At 43.0% G+C, this 21,095-nt stretch overlaps 1 protein-coding gene across 1 annotated transcript in view; it reads right to left on the bottom strand.

The window, feature by feature from the left end:
* Slc14a2 (solute carrier family 14 member 2) overlaps window positions 1–14,766 on the bottom strand; it is a 75,376-nt gene extending 60,610 nt beyond the window's left edge. Inside the window, exons 1-3 of the mRNA XM_052155937.1 lie at window positions 14,593–14,766; window positions 12,646–12,826; window positions 11,446–11,635 (exon numbers count right to left, since the gene is read on the bottom strand). Coding sequence (XP_052011897.1) covers window positions 11,446–11,635; window positions 12,646–12,826; window positions 14,593–14,766 — 545 coding nt within the window. The remainder of the gene's footprint in view (window positions 1–11,445; window positions 11,636–12,645; window positions 12,827–14,592) is intronic.
* Between the last annotated feature and the right edge of the window lie 6,329 nt (window positions 14,767–21,095).

The following is a 21,095-nucleotide window of genomic DNA, read 5'->3' as shown; positions in this document are numbered from 1 at the left end:
TATAATGCAACAACAACGATGACAACAACAACAGCAACAACACTGTGACCAATACCCTGATGAACACGTGTATGAAAACTACCAATAAAGTACTTGCAAACTGAATCCAGAACACATTGCAAAGAGCACACACTGTGCTGATTTGGCTTCATCACAGCTGTGCAAGGATAGTTCAACGTATGAAAATAAGTACAGGCACTATCATGTAGAGATTTAAGGTTAGAAATCACATTGCAATTTTAATAGCTGCAGGAAAGGACTTTGACAAAATCCAACATCTTTTTAAGATAAATGCTTTGTAGAATCTAGGAAGAGAAAAACAAACTTCAGTACAGTAACCACTGCTTACATCAAAAGTATGGCCGCATTATACAAAATGGGGGAAAACAGCATTCTTAAAAATAAGAAATGAGTGGATATTGTCTGCTCACTCCAATTTTATTCAATACAGTGCTCTAAGCCTTAGCTAGAGCAATAATATAAGAAAAGAAATAGAAGGCGTATAAACAGGAAAGGAAGAAGTAAATTCTCTCAATTAGAAGATGACACAATCCTACACTTAAGACATCACCTTACAGATTATACCAGGAATCTCCTGGGGCTGATAAATACTTTTAACAAAACTAAAGGATCTAAACCCAACACACAGACATCAGTAGCTTTTAGAAAGAAACTGTGGGCTAATCTCATTCACAATAACTTTAAAATGACCCAGTAGGAAAACTAACCAGGAGTTGGTGAATTCTGCATCAAAAACTTTGAAACAGTGGATTAAGAAATTGAAGAAAGCAATAGAAGATGAAAAAAATCCCCCATATTTATGGGTTAGTAGAATTAATATTGTGGAATGGCTAAATTATTGAAAGAAACCTACAGATGCAAAGCAAATTCTCATTAAAATTCTAATGATACTCTCCATTGACACACAGAGGAGAAAACTCTTCAGATGGAATCTTAGAAAGCAGAGAATTGCCCAAGGAATGCAAAAGAGAAAGAGCAGTGGTGTAGGCATCAAAGGACACGATGGTATAGACATCACAGGGCACAGTGGGTAGGCATCACAGGACATGATGGTGTAGACATCACAGGGCACAGGGGTGTAGGCATCACAGGACATGATGTTGGAGGAACCACAGGACATCTCTACATCACAGAGACATGGCACAAAGCAGCACAAAATGACCACTCAGATTAATGGAGCAAAGGACTCAAGAGCAAACTTGAACACTTACAAAGGTTCTTAAAACATTCATTTGAAAAAAATACACTGTCCCAGACACCAGAGAGATCTAACAGACAGCGCCAGGTATACAGACATAGCCTGAGGCTAACATCGCTTGGGACTCAGCCTGTCAGGCTTTTGCCTGCACCCAGGGCCTGGGCAGCTCTGTGGGCTGTCTGTGTGCCAACCCTGTCAGGGGTTGTTTGCCCTGCAGAGTGATCAGCACTTGGAAAAAGTTCCCGCAGCATCTGCCATCTTTGCTCCCTGATGGAGCAGACTGGCAGCACCAAGTTCGCAGAGACAACCCGAGTATAGCATTGCTTGGGGAAAGACCCACCAGGGCTCCAAAGGCACCCAAGAGGAGGGCAGCACATCGGCAATCTGTGCCAGGGGAAACCCAGTCATTAAGTGGGGATGAAATAGCCTTACAGGTTCTCAGGAGGTTCAAGCACCAGCCAGTGACAACAAGACCAACTAATGCCAGAGATAACCAGGTGGTAAAAGGCAAATGTAGGAATGTTACCAACAGAAGTCAAGGCAATATGGCAGCATCTGAACCCAATCTGAATCCAACAACAGCAAGTCCTGGATACCCCAACATACCAGAAAAACAAGATTTGGATTTAAAATCACTGGTCATGATGCTGTTAGAGGAACACAAGAAGGACATAAATTTCTTAAAGAAATACAGGAGAAAATGGATCTAAAGTTAGAAGCCCTTACAAGGGAAACACAAAAATCATTTAAAAAAATTCAGGAGAATATGGGTCAAAAGATAGAAGCCAATAAAGAGGAAATGCAAAAAAATCACTTAAAGAAGTGCAGGAGAAATTGAGTCAACAGGCAGAGGTCATGAAAGAGGAAACACAAAAATTTCTTAAAGAATTACAGGAAAACACAAACAAGTGAAGGAAGTGAGCAAAACCATCCAGGATCTAAAAACAGAAGTAGAAACAACTAAGAAATCACAAAGGGAGACAACTTTGGAGATAGAAAACCTTGGGGAGAAATCAGGGGCCATAGATGCAAATATCAACAACAGAATACAAGAGATAGAAGAAAGAATCTCAGATGCTGAAGATACCATAGAAACCATTGACTCAACAGTCAAAGAAAATGCAAAATGCAAAAAGCTTGTAATGTAAAATATCCAGGAAATCCAGGACACAATGAGAAGACCAAACCTAAGGATTACAGGTATAGATGAGAGTGAAGATTTACAAGTTAAAGGGCCAGCAAATATCTTCAACAAAATTATGGAAGAAAACTTTCCTAACCTAAAGAGAGAGATGCCCATGAGTATACGAGAAGCCTACAGAACTCCAAACAGACTGGACCAGAACAGAAATACCTTCTGTCACATAATAATCAAAACCCCAAATGTACTAAACAAAGAAAGAATATTAAAGGCAGTAAGAGAAAAAGGCCAAGTAACATATAAAAGAAGACCTATCAGAATTACGCCAGACTTCTCACCAGAGACCATGAAAGCTAGAAGATCCTGGGCAGATCTCATGCAGACTCTAAAAGAACACAAATGTCAGCCAAAACTACTATACCCAGAAAAACTCTCAATCACCATAGATGGAGAAACCAGGATATTCCATGACAAAACCAAATTTATACAATATCTTTCCACAAACTCACCCTACAAAGGATAATAGGTGGAAAACTCCAATACAAGGAGGGAAACTACACCCTGGAAAAAGCAAGATAGTAACCTTCTTCCATCAAACCCAAAAGAAGATAATCACTCAAATATAAAAATAACATCAAAAATGGCAGGAAATAATAATCACTATCCCTTAATATCTCTTAACATCAGTGGACTCAATTCCCCAATAAAAAGACATAGACTAACAGACTGGATATGTAAACAGGACCCTACATTTTGCTGCATACAGGAAACACACCTCAGTATCAAAGACAAACACTACCTTAGAGTAAAAGGCTGGAAGACAATTTTACAAGCAAATGGTCTCAAGAAACAAGCCAGAGTAGCCATTCTAATAGCAGATAAAATTGACTTTCAACCTAAAGCCATCAAAAGAGACACAGAAGGACACTTCTTGCTGGTTAAAGGAAAAATCCACCAAGAAGAACTCTCAATTCTAAACATCTTTGCTCCAAGGTACCCTCATTCGTAAAATAAACTTTACTAAAGCTCAATGCACACATTGCACCTAACACAATAATTGTGGGGGACTTCAACACTCCAGTATCCTCAATGGACCGATCAGGAAAACAGAAACTAAACAGGGACACAGTGAAACTAATTGAAGCTTTGGACCAATTGGATTTAACATATATATATAAAACATTTCATCCTAAAGCAAAAGAATATATCTTTTTCGCAGCACCTCATGGTACCTTCTCCAAAATCGACCATATAATTGGTCACAAGACAGACCTCAACAAATACAAAAAGATTGAACTAATCCCATGCCTCCTATCAGATCACTATGGAGTAAGAGTGGTCTCCAATAGCAAGAAAAACAACAGAAAGTCCACATACACATGGAGGCTGAACAATACTCTATTCAATGATACCTTGGCCAAAGAAGAAATAAAGAAAGAAATCAAATACTTTTTAGAATTTAATGAAAATGAAGGCACAGCATACCCAAATCTATGGGACACAGTGAAAGCAGTGCTAAGAGGAAAACTCATAGCCCTGAGTGCTTCCAAAAAGAAACCGGAGAGAGTATACACTAGCAGCTTAAAGGCACACCTGAAAGCCCTGGAACAAAAAGAAGCTAATTCACCCAGGAGGAGTAGAAGACAGGAAATCATCAAACTCAGGGCTGAAATCAATCAAGTAGAAACAAAGAGAACCATACAAAGAATCAACAAAACCAGGAGCTGGTACTTTGAGAAAAATCACCAAGATAGACAAACCCTTAGTCAGACTAACCAAAGGGCACAGAGGCAGTATCCAAATTAACAAAATTAGAAATGAAAAGGGAGATATAACAACAGAAACTGAGGAAATTCAAAAAAATCACCAGATCCTACTACAAAAGCCTATACTCAATACAACTGGAGAATCTGGAGGAAATTGATAATTTCCTAGACAGATACCAAATACAAAAATTAAATCAGGATCAAATAGATCATTAAAACAGTCCCATATCCCCTAACACTAATTCTCTTCAAACTGTTCTACAAAATAGAAACAGATGGAACACTACCCAACTCATTCTATGAAGCCACAATTATGCTTATACCAAAATCACACAAAGATCCAACAAAGACAGAGAACTTCAGACCAATTTCCCTTATGAACATCGATCCAAAAATAGTCAATAAAATTCTTGCCCACCAAATTCAAAAACACATCAAAATGATCATCCACCATGATCAAGTAGGCTTCATCCCAAGGATGCAGGGATGGTTCAATATACGGAAATCCATCAATGCAATCCACTACATAAATAAACTCAAAGAAAAAAACCACATGGTCATTTCATCAGATGTTGAAAAAGCATTTGACAAAATTCAGCATCCTTTCATGCTAAAAATCTTGCAAAGAATAGGAATTCAAGGCCCATACCAAAACATAAAAAGCAATATACAGCAAACTGGTAGCCAACATCAAAACAAATGGAGGGAAACTTGAAGCAATCCCACTGAAATCAGGGACTAGACAAGGCTGCCCCCTCTCTCCATATCTTTTCAATATAGTACTTGAAGTACTAGCTAGAGCAATTAGACAACATAAGGAGGTCAAAGGGATACAAATTGGAAAGGAAGAAGTCAAAGTATCACTATTTGCAGATGATATGATAGTATACTTAAGTGACCCAAAAAACTCCACCAGAGAACTCCTACAGCTGATAAACAACTTCAGCAAAGTGGCTGGTTATAAAATCAACTCACGCAAATCATTAGCCTTCCTATACTCAAAGGATAAACAGGCTGAGAAAGAAATTAGGGAAATAACACCCTTCACAATAGCCACAAACAATATAAAGTATCTTGGTGTGACTCTAACCAAGCAAGTGAAAAATCTGTATGACAAGAACTTCAGATCTCTGAAGAAGGAAAGTGAAGACCTCAGAAAATGGAAAAATCGTCCATGCTCGTGGATTGGCAGGATTAATATAGTTAAAATGGCCATCTTGCCAAAAGCAAGATACAGACTCAATGCAATCCTCATCAAAATCCCAACTCAGTTCTTCATAGAGTTAGAAAGATGAATTCTCAAATTCATCTGGAATAACAAAAAAATCCAGGGTAGCTAAAACTGTTCTCAACAGTAAAAGAACTTCTGGGGTAAGCAGTATCCTGACCTCAAGCAATACTACAGAGCAATAGTGTTAAAAATTGCATGGTATTGGTACAGTGACAGGGAGGTGGATCAATGGAATAGGATTGAAGACCCAGAAATGAACCCACACATCTATGGTCACTTGTTCTTCGACAAAGGAACTGAAAACATCCCGTGGAAAAAAGATAGCCTTTTCAACAAAATGGTGCTGGTTCAATTGGAGGTCACCATGCAGAAGAATGTGAATTGATACATTCTTATCTCCTTGTACTAAGCTCAACTCCAAGTGGATCAAGGACCTCCACATAAAGCCAGACACACTGAAACTAATAGAAAAGAAACTGGGGAAGACTCTTGAGGACATGGGCACAGGGGAAAAGTTCCTGAACAGAACACCAATAGCTTATGCTCTAAGATCAAGAATTGACAAATGGGACCTCATAAAATTACAAAGTTTCTGTAAAGCCAAGGACACTGTCAAAAGGACAAAAGGGCAACCAACAAATTGGGAAAAGATCTTCACCAACCCTACATCTGACAGAGGGCTAATATACAATATATACAAAGAACTCAAGAAGTTAGACCCTAGAGAACCAAATAACCCTATTAAAAATGGGGTACAAAGTTAAACAAAGAATTTTCACCTGAAGAACTTTGGATGGCTGAAAGCACCTTAAGAAATGTTCAATATCATTAGTCATTAGGGAAATGCAAATCAAAACAACCCTGAGATTTCATCTCACACCAGTCAGAATGGCTAAGATTAAAAACTCAGGAGACAGCAGGTGTTGGCGAGGGTGTGGAGAAAGAGGAACACTCCTCCATTGCTGGTGGGATTGCAAGCTGGTACAACCAGTCTGGAAATCCGTCTGGCGGTTCCTCAGAAAACTGGGCAGGACACTTCTGGAGGACTTTGCAGTACCACTCCTGGGCATATACCCAGAGCATTTCCCAGCATTAAATAAGGATACATGCTCCACTATGTTTATAGCAGCTCTATTTATAATAGCCAGAAGCTGGAAACAACCCAGATGTTCCTCAATGAGGAATGGGTACAAAAAATGTAGTACATATACACAATTGAGTACTATTCAGCCATTAGAAACAATGAATTCATGAAATTCTTAGACAAATGGACAGATCTGGAGAACATCATCCTATGTGAGGTAACCCAGCCTCAAAGGAACACTCATGGTATGCACTCACTGATATGCGGATATTAGCGTAGAAGCTTGGAATACCCAAGACACAATCCACATATCAAATGATGTCCAAGAAGAAGGAAGGAGTGGCCCCTGGTTCTGGAAAGGCTCAGTGTAGCAGTGTAGGGGAATACCAGGACAGGGAAGTGGGAAGGGGTGGATGGCGGAACAGGAGGAGAAAAGAGGGCTTATGGGACTTTCGGGGAGGGGGAATCCAGGAAAGGGGAAATCATTTGAAATGTAAATAAAGAATATATTGAACATAAAAAAGAAAAAAGAGAAAATATATTAACTAAAAAAAAGAAAGAAAGAAATATACCTTCTTTAACAAATGGCGTGTGACAAGTGGGTTTCCACATGCCCAATGAAAATAGATCCACGTATCTTACCCCAAATAAAAATCAGTTCCAAGTAGATGTTTTAACAATAAGACATGCAACTGTGAAACGACTGGACAAAAACATAGGTAAAATACCTTAAAATATAGGCTTGTATTTTTTGAGAAGGACCCCAATGTCACAGGAACAACCCTAATAAATGAGAGATTAGATAGGATCTCATAAAATTCAAAACCTTCTTTTGCTTGTCAAAGGAAACCATCACAGGAGGGAAGAGGCTGCCTTCAAGTGGGAAAGTGATCTTTCCCAACTGTACATCAGACAGATGGATGATAGCCAGGATGTATATGTAACAAAATTGTAAATGCCCTGAACCTTGTAGTCTCCTAAAATGACCCTAACCACAAATAAAGTGAATGATTTTGCTCCAAGATCAGCAAGAATGATCAGAGGTTGGGGAAGGGAGATAACCCAGAGACGTTCCCTTGGCAATTTAATTACCTAGTACTCATGGAATGACCCTTTTCAGCTTTATTTGGATTATTTACAAATCTTTTCATTTTTTCTCTTTCTTTTCATTTCATTTTGCTGACTACCCCTCAACGGTCTTCCTTCTGTTTTCATGAATGATGCATTCTCTCACTCTCTTCTGTTGCCCACCCCCACCCCCGTCCCACCCCCATCTTGTGTGTGAGCACACACACAGCACAGCACGCATGTAGACGCCAGAGGACAAGTCTTGGGAGTAGCTTTCTCTTTCCACTGTGAGTCCTTAAGATCTCAGGTCATCAGACTCGCATGGCAAGGTCTCTGACACACTGAACCATGTCATACCCCCTTTCTACATTCATGTTTGTATGTCTATGAGGTATGTACACATGCCAAACATGCACTGACTGTTGACAGAGATGGAGTTTTAGACACATGCTTATGTGGAGGATGTGGGGCCTTGAGTCTATAATGAAGAACTGGGTATCTACATATTTCCAAGGAAGCTTGGATCGTTCTTAGATGGTATGATGAAGTATAGACTCTTTGAAATAAACTTTCTGTCCCGAAAGACTTATTGTCCACAGAGAGAAGAGTAAGAAATTAAAAAAAGATCAAATGACAATCTAGTATAGTTTATGTTCTGCAGTTGTTCAGAGATTAATTATTCAAAATTCTGGAGAATAGGGCATTCTGGAGGAGAAAGATTTGGAGGAATGGTGGGATCCGACAGAGATAGGAGGTATTAGGAACTGCAGAAGCAAACTGGGAGCAAGTATGATGCTAATCAAACACCTGGTAGGAGGGTGGCATTAAATAAGGCTTTAGAGGTCAAGTTGAGGGCTTGGGGTTTTTGCTTGATGTTCCTTTGTTTGATTCTTAATCATAGTATTTTGGGGGATGAGGTAGGCCTGGTGTGTATGTCTTCTCTGGTGGAAACAGTATTCCATGAAGTGACTCTTTGAAGTTTGCTAATAGATTATGGTTGAGGGAAAATCTGGGATTAGGACTGGGACTTGAGCTCATCTGTTATAAGCCATAGATTTCTACAGGAAAGAGTGGTGGTATAAGGTTGGGCATGCTTTTATGAGCTAATATAGTGAGGAAAGCAATGGGTTGAATGACCTCAAGGTCAGTTTTAGTAAATATTGCTAAAGCAGTGTCTTAGGGTTTCTATTGCTGTGATGAAACACCGTAATCAAAGAGCAACTTGAGTATGGAAGGGTCTATTCATTTTACGCTTCCACATCACCATTATTACTAAAGGAAGTCAGGATGGGAACCAAACAGGACAGGAACCTGGAGGCAGGAGCTGATGCAGAGGCCATGGATGGGTACTACTTACAGTCCTGCTCCACATGGCTTGCTCAACCTGTTTTATCATAGAACCCCAAACCCACTAGCCCAGGGATGACAACAAACAAAATCATCTGGGCTTTTCCCCCATCAATCACTAATTAGGAAAATGCCATATGGACCTGCCTACAATTTGAGACATTTGCTACACAAAGTTCCTTCCTCTCAGATGACTTTAGCTTGTGTCAAGTTGACATGAAACTAGTCAGCACAAGCAGTAAGGCAGGAGTCATATGCCAGCAAATGGTAGGTGCATGGGAGAGAGGACTAAGGCCTGTTTGCTGAAGCAGGCACCACATCTTGGTAGAAATATATTATCAACTAGCTCACCAGACCTGCACACTCAAGAATATGTCCAGTGGTTTTCCTACTTGATAGGTTTGGAGTGGTCCTCCACAGCCTCTTGGAGACAAGCTGACTGATGCATTTGCCTCAGTGGACTATGGAATGTTAGCTGGGCCTAGAGGAAGCGTGATTTGATTATAGCTCAGTACACTCTGGGTACAGCTGTTCTGGGCTCCACCCTAAGTCTAGGCCACACTGCACAGCGGCAGTGACAATGGCAGCATGACTTTGAGCATAAAGGAACTTCACGGGGTGGCCAAGCCTGTGTCCTGTCACCCACACATAGTAACTTAGGTCGGCACCTTGTTTCTGTCTTTACTCATCCCTTAATTAAAAAACATAGCTGTTTTATCCATCGGCTGCTTCTGGGTGTGATGTTAAGAGTCACAAATATCTTGGCACACTGGCCAAAATTGTTCTTGAGAAACCCACTGTAAAGAAATGCATTTCATTGTATGACCTAGCTTTCCTACTACAAATATAACAACATTTTCATAAAATATTTACTTTGATGTTACACAAACTACTCTATCAGTTGTATTTTATTGAGTAGTTTGATTAAAAACTGTTACTGCAGATCATAATCCACAATTGCCTGATTGAAAAGCATAGGATATAGGATAATCCAGTACTTAGTTTCCAAATTTCTTGAGTCATAAGAAGTTCCTAAAAGTCTCTTTCCAAAACATAACAAATGTGCACACATGGCTCACAGTCACACTGTGATAGATAACAATTTCTTCTAGCAAGAGCGAAGGAGTCTAAAGAGAGGCAGGGAGACGGTCACAGTGACTGTCACCAGAGGATACGGTGCTGTTGTGATGGACTCAGGCACATCGGGGGTTTGCTCTGTGAAGAGTATTCACTTCTTGGTCTGCATGTGCCTTGTAAAACTGAACACACCAATGCTTCCCATTGTTTGCAGACGTTTCTTGGAATAAAATAAACCGTAAGTATTCAAATAGTAGATATAAATGTAATAAAAACATGCTTACACATTAAGTACTCAATAAAAATCAGCTGTCGCAATTTTTTTCCTGTCACCAGATCCACTGAATGAGGATATTCAGAGGTGGGAGGGATGGGAGGGAAACTGAACTGTTCTTTCTTCTTCAGTCACACCTAGGTGGCTCTGAATATCAGGAAAGTTCAGGGGATGTTGGGACAACACATGACAAAGCCTGAAGAGAGTCAGCTTCTACAAAGTGTTGTTAGCTGATATCCCACCAGCCATTCCCGCCTCTGTGCTTCCTTCTTACCACTTCTGTTTTCCAAAATCCTTGTTGCCCCTCCCATGTCATTCATCCTCCCTTTCCCCTCCAGCCCGCCATACAAAATGTGCATCTCTCTGCGCTTCCCGGTACTCAGAGATGTCTGGCTGTCAGTCTTCATTGCGCTTTGCATTGTATGCTATCTTTTTATGGCGTATTAATCTTGCCTCCTAAAAGCAGTTTGTAACTTCCTCCAGAAGTATTTCCAGAAGGCTCCATAGCCAAACCTAACATGATGCTTTTGTCATGAGCTAGGGGAGGTTAAATCTGTAGCAATCTTTATTGACCTTCTCAAAGTTGACACTAGAGCAGCTGCCCAGGCTATGTATTATCTATCTATCTATCTATCTATCTATCTATCTATCTATCTATCTATCTATCTATCTATCTATCTATCTACCTCTCTATCTATCTATCTATCTATCTATCTATCTATCTATCTATCTATCTATCTATCTATCTATCTATCTATCTATCTAATCTATCTATCTATCTATCTATCTATCTATCTATCATCTATCTATCTATCTATCTATCTATCTATCTATCTATCTATCTATCTATCTATCTTTGGTCAACATTATTCAAGCTGGGCTGTCCTGAGAAGAAGGAACCATATTTGAGAAAATGCCTCATAAGATGGGGCTGTAGGCAGGCCCGTAGGGCTTGGCTCCTTGGAGGCATGTACCAGTCCTGGCCATGCAGTCCTGGATGATATAAGAAATGAGGAGAGCAAGCCAGCAACAGTTTTCCTCTGTGGCTTCTGCTTCACACTCACCTCCAGGTTCCTGCTCCGACTTCCCTAGGTTATAGGTGATAGACTAGTACAGTGACAGCTGAGTAGCTAAGACAGAGCTTTTAGGTGGCTGCTAGGATAAGGTTGGCCTGAGTACTGACTAAAACACCTCACCTGTCTGCCACATCATACATGAGGCTCATAGAGAGCACTTACCTGTCCTGGCTTAAGGCGAGGGCAGCCAAGGTTGAGACCACTGTCCCCAGTGCCCCAGTGATTGTCCACCAGGGATTCTGGATCAGGAGCCCTATGAAGATGATGAGCCCACTAAGGGGGTTGTTGACAAACATCACCTGAGCCGCTCCCCGGAGGACCCAGTCTAGGAACTGGAGGACCAGGGGTTTATCTGAAAGAGATGGATAGAGCCATCAGCACGATACAGCTTGTGTATTAGACCATCACCTGGCAGAGAAACTGAGGCACACAGGGACGCCCCAGCCAGGGCGTTTCTCTTTATTTGGCTTGGCCTGGGATGGGAGAGTGAAGGGGTTAGGAATGGGTGTTGGCACCCAGCCCAAGGCTCTGAGTGGTCTAGCAATTGGTCTACAGTGGGTGGTAGTTTTTGCCATACAGACTGAGGGACCACGCTGAGACTAATTTAAAGCAGATCCAGCCATTGGCTTGGTTGGCAAGGAGCATTCCATGGGAAATTTATTGGTCCTAGGGAAGAGGCGGGGAAGGGAGGTAACTCTCACTTTGTGTAGTGCGGTGTGACTCAGTTGAGGGCTGGTGTCTGAGCAGCAAAGAAAGTAGCTTCAAGAAAGGATGTTGGAAAAGAAATTGTGACGAGCCCAGCTGTGAAAATCATTATTGAATTGGGGCCCAGAAGAAGCCAGGTGTAGGAGTGGGGCCATGCGCTCTGCCTCCTCTGGTTTGGTTTCCAGGACAACCACGCGAGTGGGGGGCAAGTAGGGACTGATGGGGAGAGTGTGGTGTTTGCTAAAGCATTCAAGTTCAGAAAGAGGTTAAAAGGAAAGAACCCCGGGGCTTGGAGACGGTGATGCTGATCTTTCCTTGGCCCTTAATAGGCACAATGAGTGGCCATGGAACGAACAGAGGAACAGCGAGGCAGCTTATTCCGGATCCGGCTGGCATGTTACTAATTTGTTTGCCCTCTATCGATTCCACACAGGGATGAATGATTGGCAAAGAACTAAAAATTAATGAAATGTATTAATTATAAAAGGGAATGACAGGCTAATTGGTACATGGCCACCTGGGTTAGCCCAGCTTCCCTTTACCCTGTCAATCCTTGCCACGAGGGGGCGGGGCAGTAGCCCCGTTGTTGTCCAAGCCAGAGGAAAGGCTGCTTCTGGCCAGTCCAGTCCCGTCCCTTGTTCCGCTCACGACACTTACCTTTCAGCCAGTTCTTGCATTCCTTCATGTCACCAGTGAGATAGCTCACAGCTTGGAAGAGGCTGAAGCCTCCCCGGCCTGCAGAAGCCCGGCGGGGCTCCTCACTTTCTCTCCGTTTATTCCTTTCGTTGGGTTTTTCAATCTTGACTATGTGACTGTCTTCATCCGACGATCGGAGATCCTTCATGGAATAGACAGGAGAAAATACCAAATAATATACCTGTCACCTATTGTTCTTTCTCTGAGACAGGGTCTCCTTTGTAGCCCAGGCTATTCTTGAACTCTGCCCAATGTAGGAAGGTGCCCTCTGCTCTACTCTGTCTTCAGATTGCTGGGATTATAGGTACTTGTTACCACACTTGGCTTCAAATGCTATGTCATTTTGATAGTGGAAACATTTGGGAACAGAAGGCTCTGTCAGAACTTTTGACAGAGATATAGGATTGTAAGACGGAAGACGAGACTCCTATTGTCTAAAGCTGTACCACATTGTAAATCTGCCCTTCCCAGGACTACTAAAGGTTCTACACAATGGGTTTTCTAAATGATTTGTGACAGGGCAATAAAATTTAAATCAGTGATGGGCGGTTATGTGGGACCTCCTCATTCCAACCCAGGACAGTTCTGTTAGGCTATCTCAGATCCCTAGATCAACCATGGCTGTTGAAAAGCTCTTCCTGCCCTTCCTCATCTTTGAGTCCAGCCAACTTCTCACTTCCAAATCTTCATGTGAAAGTCCAAGTCCTGGGCAGTCTGGTTCATGACAGCTTGGATGGAAATCTCAGCTACTACTGACATGTTTGACTTGCTGCGTATATTATTCATAATTGAAGTAAATGCTGGAGTCCATTGGAGGTTAGCAGATACAACGATGGGTTATTTCCCTCATCCCAGTTCATCTGCTTCTCAGTTTCATATGTGGACATCTTAGTCAAGAGTTCTCTAAAGCTGTGCTTTTCAGTTTGGTAGCTCATGCAGCTCTGAACATTTGAAAAGTGGCTGTTTTTTTTTTTTTTTTTAATAAACTAGAAAGGGATGGAAATTTTCCATGCTTGCTAGAGGACATCTACTAAAGACCTATGTTCGATACATGTAACAGTGAAAGATCTCTTTCTCTAAGATCAAACACAAGCAAGGGTGACTGCTCCTTCAGTGGCCACTCATCATTGTGTTCTAGTACAGGCAAATAGGCAAGGGGAAGGAAGTGAAATGTAAAGAAAATTGTTAAACACAGATTGCATCTCTATTTGCAGATAGCATGTCCCTTTGTACAGAAAGTTCTTAAGGCATCCGCAAAGTTCTTACTAGAGGCATAAATAAGTTTAGAAAAGTTACAGAATAAAAGATCAAATCAAATTTATTTTTATGTCATGCCATTACAAAAACCTAAAATAAAGATTAAGAAAACAATTTCATTCAGGATAGCATCAAAAAGTAGAAGATATTTGTGGATAGTTTTGACCAGAGATGTGTAAATGTTGCTCACTGAAAACAACAAAACATCATTGAGAAAGGTCAAAATAAATGGAAAGATATCCCAGGTTCATGGATTGGAAAACTTAGTCTTATTACAATGACAATATTTCCCAAATTTATCTACAGAGCTAATATAATTCCTGTCAAAACCCAAGTCATCTTTTTCTTTTTTCTGTAGAAATGGAATTTTTTTTTTTTTTTTTTTGGTTTTTTGGATTTGTTTTTTTCGAGACAGGGTTTCTCTGTGTAGCCCTGGATGTCCTGGAACTCACTCTGTAGACCAGTCTGGCCTCGAACTCAGAAATCCACCTGCCTCTGCCTTCCAGAGTGCTGGGATTAAAGGCGTGCACCACCACTGCCCAGCAGAAATGGAAAATTTGATCTTCAAATATATATAAAAATGTCTCAGCACCCAAACCATCTTTCGCTGCCTTGGCCTCTGCCTCCCACGTGAGCAGGGTCAGATCTCACCTTTTCTTCAGGCATTTCCAGCAGGGGAAGGGCCGAGTGTGTATCCTGGGAGCTTGAAGGCCAAGTAGGGCTGCTGAGCTCTGACTCATACAATTTATATCTGCTGGAAAGAGGCTCTGGCAAGAGAGGGCTGCGGTTGCTCTCAGACATTTCCTTCAGGGGGTGGTCACTCATCTGTCATGTGACTGGTAAAAGAGAATGGGAAAGATGAGATGAATTGGGGGGGTGTATATGAGGGACTTGGCTATGGTTAGATGTATATGTGAGGAGGCACGGCACCTGACCTGGAGGGGCACGCAGTGGCATATATGGGTATGTGTACATAGTTCTTTTATGAGACAGAATCTCATTTCACCCAGGCTGGCTTTGAAATTGGCCAATGGTGACCTTGGACTTCCAATCATCCTATGTCTATGCTTTGAGTTCTGAGGTGACAGGGAGTCCAGTGTTTTGAGAATGCTAGTGAGGATGCTGGTGGGGTGCTACCAGTTGAGCTATATCCCCACACCCAGGTAGGACATCATGTGCCTATAGGTTGGGCTGTTAGAGGACCTTGAGGCTGTCCCCCATTCATAACAGTGTTACCTTAAAAGTATCCCCATTCTTCCATGCCAAGAATAAAGTCCTTTTATATTGTAAAAATTCTCCTGACCACCTAGACAGTTTCCTTTCTTATCATTTATATATTTTTCTCCACCATTCATGCTGTTCACTGTGCTAGCTATCTCAATGTGGTAGTCAGTTGGAAACGTATTTTTACCATGGTAAATGTAAACAGAATCTATCACTTATTGGGGGTCTAAAAGAAACTCATTTTCTATGTTGCTAGGGAAACCATGTGGTTTCACTTGCTGTCTAATCTTCACTCTTCTGGATCCCCTGTGACTGTTCTTGTCTCTTTCCTCTTGTCCCTCCTCAGAGTGACACAGAAGTACAAGGCCCTGGCATGTTCTCCTGGAAGCTGTGTGCAATCAGGATGAGGGTCCGTTCCCTTCCATGTGGGCCTCCTTTCTCCAACACCACGAAGGCCAGGGCTTGTTCTGTGACTTATTCCAGGAACGTGTTTTGCTGGAGGCTCCTAGTTTTTTGTTTCATTTCGATGCCTCTGCTAACACTATGCCTCTCTCTCCCATTCAATTATGTGCACATAGCAAAACCCCCGCTGTTTGCAGAGCCTCGTCTCCTTCAAAGGTGCCTCCATGCAAAGAGTTCTTATTTTAGGCCATCCCTCAAAAAACCTAGAGTCAGACTTACTGTTCCCTTCTCTGTTACCCTCCAAGCACCGTAATTCTGTCCTTAAAAATGTCCTTAAGTTCACAGTCACTATCAGCTTGCTGTCACCATCTCCTGCCTCTTCTCTGGTCATTACCACCTGTTTTCCTTTTGATTCTTCAAGCTGTGCTCTATAGGACAGCTTCATAAGAATGTCCAATCTATCAAGGACTGCCCTATACTTAAAACCTGTCATGAAGCCAGGCATGGTGATGTGTGTATCCTTGCAATCACAGCGCATGGGAGGCTGAGGCAGGAGGAGTCTTGCAAATTTGACCAACTTGGGTTATATTACCAGAACCAGGCCAGCCAGGCTGTCTAAAATAACAAAACCTAAGCAACAAACCTTATTAACTACCCCCCTCAAAAAAGCCTCAAATGACTTCAGATCAAAACTCACATCTTTAATACACAAGCAAAGACCTAGGCCATGTACTGCCACATGATTTAGCTAGTTTCAAGCTTCTCTGGCCCACGACTCTGGGCTCCAAGCAGGACTCCTGTTGGTTAGTGGGTGGTGTTGAGCTCCTTCTAATCGCAGTGACACTGTAAGGGCAGACCTGTGGTTTTGGAAGGTCCGTCTGTCCTTTACTCTTTAATTGGTGGGACTTGTGTCAACCTTGTCAGAGAAGCCTCCTCAGACCTGCCTTGGAGTGGAAACAGCCACTAATCATGGCAAAGGGTTCTGCTTTCTGAAGAGGCACAGCTGGAGGGTGGCCATTCTCTTAAGCTATTGGGAGATTCCTGAGTCCCACAAGGATTTGTAAAGTTTTATGTAGAAAAAAAAATACTGGTGGGGCCCAGTTTTTCCTTATAGCTGATTTGTGGATTTTGTATCAATCTCCCAGAGCTCAAGATTCATAAGGACAGTGATTGGTTCTCCTTATTTCAGCGTCTCTGGCTCCTGGCACAGTGCTCAGCATATAGCAGGTACTCGGTAATTAACATTAAGTATAAGGAGGAAAGGAACGAAGAAGGGAAAGAAGAGAGGGATTTTAAGCAAGACTCCACATGACAGCAAAAGTGAGTGCATTTTCCCAGAAAGCTTCACGAATCCTGGTGGATGATGGGAGTTTCTGAATGACTTTAGAAGAGGGTGGTTACCCCCAGTTCTGCATTTGGAGCAGGCAGAGGCCTGGCCTTGGCTAGTTCCGGTTTGTGCTCACAAGATCAGCCCATTAAATTAGAGCTGAGTTTTAAGTGGCTCTACAAACATACAATTCAGCCTGCGTAGATAGTATTGCCCGTCTGGAATGGGGTCCTCTCCCTGACCTGACTCTACAGGTGGGTTTCCACTGAGAAGCGGACACTGCTGTGGAGAGGCACGCGGGTTTAGGAAGAAAGCAGAAGTTTAGGAGAAAGCTCAAGGCCAAAGATATCTGTCCCCAAGTGTTCTCGCCCCCTCTAGTGGCTTAAAGGTGATACAACATCCTTGGGCCCTTAGTCAAAATTTCAGTGGAAACAATAGCAAGGCAGAAACTAGCTCAGACATTTAATGACTTTAAGACACTATCAACTATAAGTATTGATCATTTTGCATTCCACCAAAAAAGAAGAAAATTCTGCCAATAAAAATGATTATATGCATCTTGCTTGATGCTCATGTAAGGGAAGTACTCTCCAAAAGGTGCTTTCTTCTCTGCCCAAGCCTCTGCTGTATGCAGACAATGCTCTCCTAGAAGGTCAAGCTACAGAGCAACAGATAACGGTATTTTTTTGCATGTGACTACAGTGCTATCTGTGTAGAGGCGTTTGCTGCAATGTCAAGATAGATCTAGTTCCCAACCCGAGCTCCCTGCCCCTCTCATCACAGAGGTCTGCAGAGCTGGTTCTGAGCCCCGGCTTTGTTCCCGGTCCTCAACCCAGCTCTCAGTTTCACAAGCCCACATGGCCTCTGCAGGGACGACACGCTTGCATCTCCTCTAGGGAACACAGCGTTCCTCTGCCATGGGAATGTTTACCCTGTTAAAACACGGGGAATTTTGGCTTGAGGGGCAGTGGTGTGATGTGTGGCAAAAAATGGCCTTCTAAAGAGAAGGAACGTGCCCTAGCCACTTACACTGTGCCGGCCTCTATGCTGCCTCTTTAAAGGGCAACCTAGGATTCCTAGGACAATAAAAGTGCTGACCTGGTTCCTGGCACACAGTAGGCAGGAGCCTGTGTTTTTAATTTTCCTTCAAGCGCTCTCAAGTTGAATCGGTTTCTCTCTTCTTCCCTCCTTTCTCCCCTCCCTCTTTTCTTTTATGCTGTTAGCATGCAAAATTTTGGTTCATTATGACAGTTTCATACATATGTATCATTATACTTTGCTTGTATTTTTCCACACTCCAATGTTCTCCCCCAAATAGTCCACTTTCTGCCTTCCTGTTTTACACACACACACACACACACACACACACACACACACACACTCCACATGAAGGGAAATGTAATATTTTGTCTTTCTTCCTCCCCCCTCATTGTCCCCTTCCTACTTTCATGGATATATTTAAATCTAGATTCTGCATCTGAGAGAAAACACGGGATACTTGTGTTTCTGAGTCTCAGTGAGTCTTTCAATGGTTTCCGTAAGGCGTCGCCGCTGGGTAGAGCTGCGTGTGGCTCTCTGCCCCAGCCACGTCCTGTCTGAGGGCCTCAGAGCCTGTTCCCGGCCCTGCTCTCAGCCAGTCCATTAAACTGGCTTCCAAGAACACATAATGATCTGTTTGGCGTGTTCTCTCTCTCCTTGGCTGCCCCACACCTTCTCTTCTCCCTCAGAAGTACCGACAGAAAGGCTATTTGGATCAGCCCCAGGTCGCTCCACAATGCCAGGCTTCCCAAACAGACTGGCTTCTCCATTCTCTTTGCAAGAGCCCTTTTTACTGGGTACCTACTGTGACTCCCAGGCCTGTCTAAGAAGACCTGAATTTGAAAGGTGGGGAATGGGTAACGGGTAGTAGGTGCCAAGGCGGGGGGTAGGGAGGGCAGGGTAAGCCTGGCCAGCTTGCTTTTCCCCAGCCAGGGGCATAGAGGTCCAGTGCTCATGTTAGGCCTTGGGTTCATGGGCAAGTAAGAGAACCACACTCCAGATCAAGTCATACTCCAGAAAAAAAAATCTCTAAATTGTGCCAGGAATTCCCTGGTGGCACATGAGGAGGTGTCCCCATCAAAGATGAGGACAGAGACCCTGGTTCTTTTTCCAGCATCTAGAAAGTGTGATCCCTACTCGATTGCTCTAATTGTGAAGTCTTATTTTGGCTTCTTTCTCTAAAAGATTGTTCATTTCTCACAGAACTACAAAAACATACCCCATGGCCAAAGGGGACAGGCTAGTTTCCATCCAGAATATTCCTGCTGCCCTTTGTGGGACTGGGCTTGTCTTGGAGGGTTAGTGTCCAGTCAGTGTTCTCTCCTCATCACGGTCTCTTAGGTTTATGTGTAGTTGTGGGCTGAGTCTCAGGTGGTCCATTTACACTGCTCTGGGGTCACCAAAGCTCTGAAGGAGGGAGAGTGATCAGTGGCTTATTCAAAATATGTGTTGAATGGGTTGGTCTTGGGATCCACGCAGGGAAGGTTGCCGTACAATGTTACAACCTTAGGATCCAGGGTCAGGGGTGCCTGCTGCCCTTTTATCTTGAGGACTTCTACTCCTACTGGCTAAGATTCCACAGGTCCCAGGAGGCTGCTTGTTATTAATGTGAATAGCCCAATTAGTGGAAACCCTTGGATCTATGAGGCTAACACAGGTCCCTCCATTCCCACACCCCTGCTACGCTTTCACCCTTTCTGTTTCAAGTTCTGTCCTCTGAGCTAACACATAAAACATTTCTACTCAGAGAGAAATTAAGGACTGATTGGTCCCAAGCCTTCCTTTCTCAGGGGCAACCCTCTTGGTTTTCTTTTGCCCCCCCCTAGACGAGGCCCCAAACCTTGCCAGTATGGTTGGTCACCAGGCAGGTAGATGACCAGGCAGCTAGAGCCAGTGAACGGTTTAATAACTGGACCGGCGTGAGCTATACCTCTGTCAGAGTGGGCTGTGTAAGAGGCTAGCTTGGTTCTGTATTTATTAGGGATGCTCTGAGCTGTTCTTGGCAGCTCCAGCCCACCAAGGCTAATCTGGACTGAAAGACTAACTCACTGGCCAGAGGTTCAGGCTGAGAGGAGCAGGGTTAGAAGCAGCATAGCCTTTCCTGCCCAGCTGCCCACTGTCTGGACTTAGAGACAGGGAGGCCTATGACCTATCTTTTGGTTTCACCTGTAGGCCCTGGGCTGGGGTAATGTAGCTGCCAGGGGAATTCTGGTTGTGGCCCTGGGGGGTGGGGGGAAGGGAAGAAATCAAACCCTGCATGATGCTTCTGGGATATTAATGAGATTGGAAGATCATTTGCAGGGTGTGTCTGTACGCTTCTCAGCTGATACTTTTAAACTGAGGTAACCCCCAGTGTTCTTTCTGTGTATCACACCAGTGCCTCACTGCACCCCGACAGAGGCAAATCACTAAACCATCAGGCTTCTCTCCATGTGTGCCTGCCTGTATCAGCGTATGTTCTCGTCTGAGCCATGCCAGGCTCACTTCAGCTCTCCTTTGATGTGGAAGACTCTCCTTGACCTCCCAGACCTCTGCCCTGTGTTCTAGCTCATCACTGCCAAGTTCCTTTTCTGAGTTCCCATGGGAACTCCCAAACCTCCTCTGGTCTGGGTGCTGCTTCGGGTATATTTGAAAGAATCTCCCTCCTTCCCTCACTTCTTTTCTTTTTTTCTCTCCTTCCCTCAGTCCAGTATTCTCAGCTGTGCCCAGATGGCTTTGGGTAGTTAATGTTATTGACTTTAGAAGATGTATAGAGCCAGACTAGTTGACAACTTGGGAAAGGTCCCCATTTTCTCTCTGCCTCTGTTTGGTCATTTCATCCATGAGATATAGACAAAATAGGGCCTGTCCCACTGGGTTTTCTCTCTGTCATTGCTGTTTGTATGCCATCTCTCATAGACAGATAGGACGTCATTAAGGACAGTTTCCTTCTGGTACAGTGTTGTCTACATAATGAGTATACTGAATGAATGAATGGATGGACTGATGGCTGGATGAATGAATGATGTAACCACTGGAGATTGAACATTGTGACTGTCCAAACCCTGGACTGTTTTTGGATCCTCACGGGCATCAAGCATTCCATTCCCCAGCAGTTTCCTCAAGTCATCAGTCATCCTACTACAATTTCCTCACATGGGCAGGGGGTGGTGGTGGCTGGAGA

The sequence above is a fragment of the Apodemus sylvaticus genome, chromosome 13, assembly GCF_947179515.1.
Source record: "Apodemus sylvaticus chromosome 13, mApoSyl1.1, whole genome shotgun sequence".
NCBI lineage: Eukaryota > Metazoa > Chordata > Mammalia > Rodentia > Muridae > Apodemus > Apodemus sylvaticus.
Note: the sequence above shows the minus strand (reverse complement) of the source record. Positions and strands in the feature narration are given on the sequence as shown.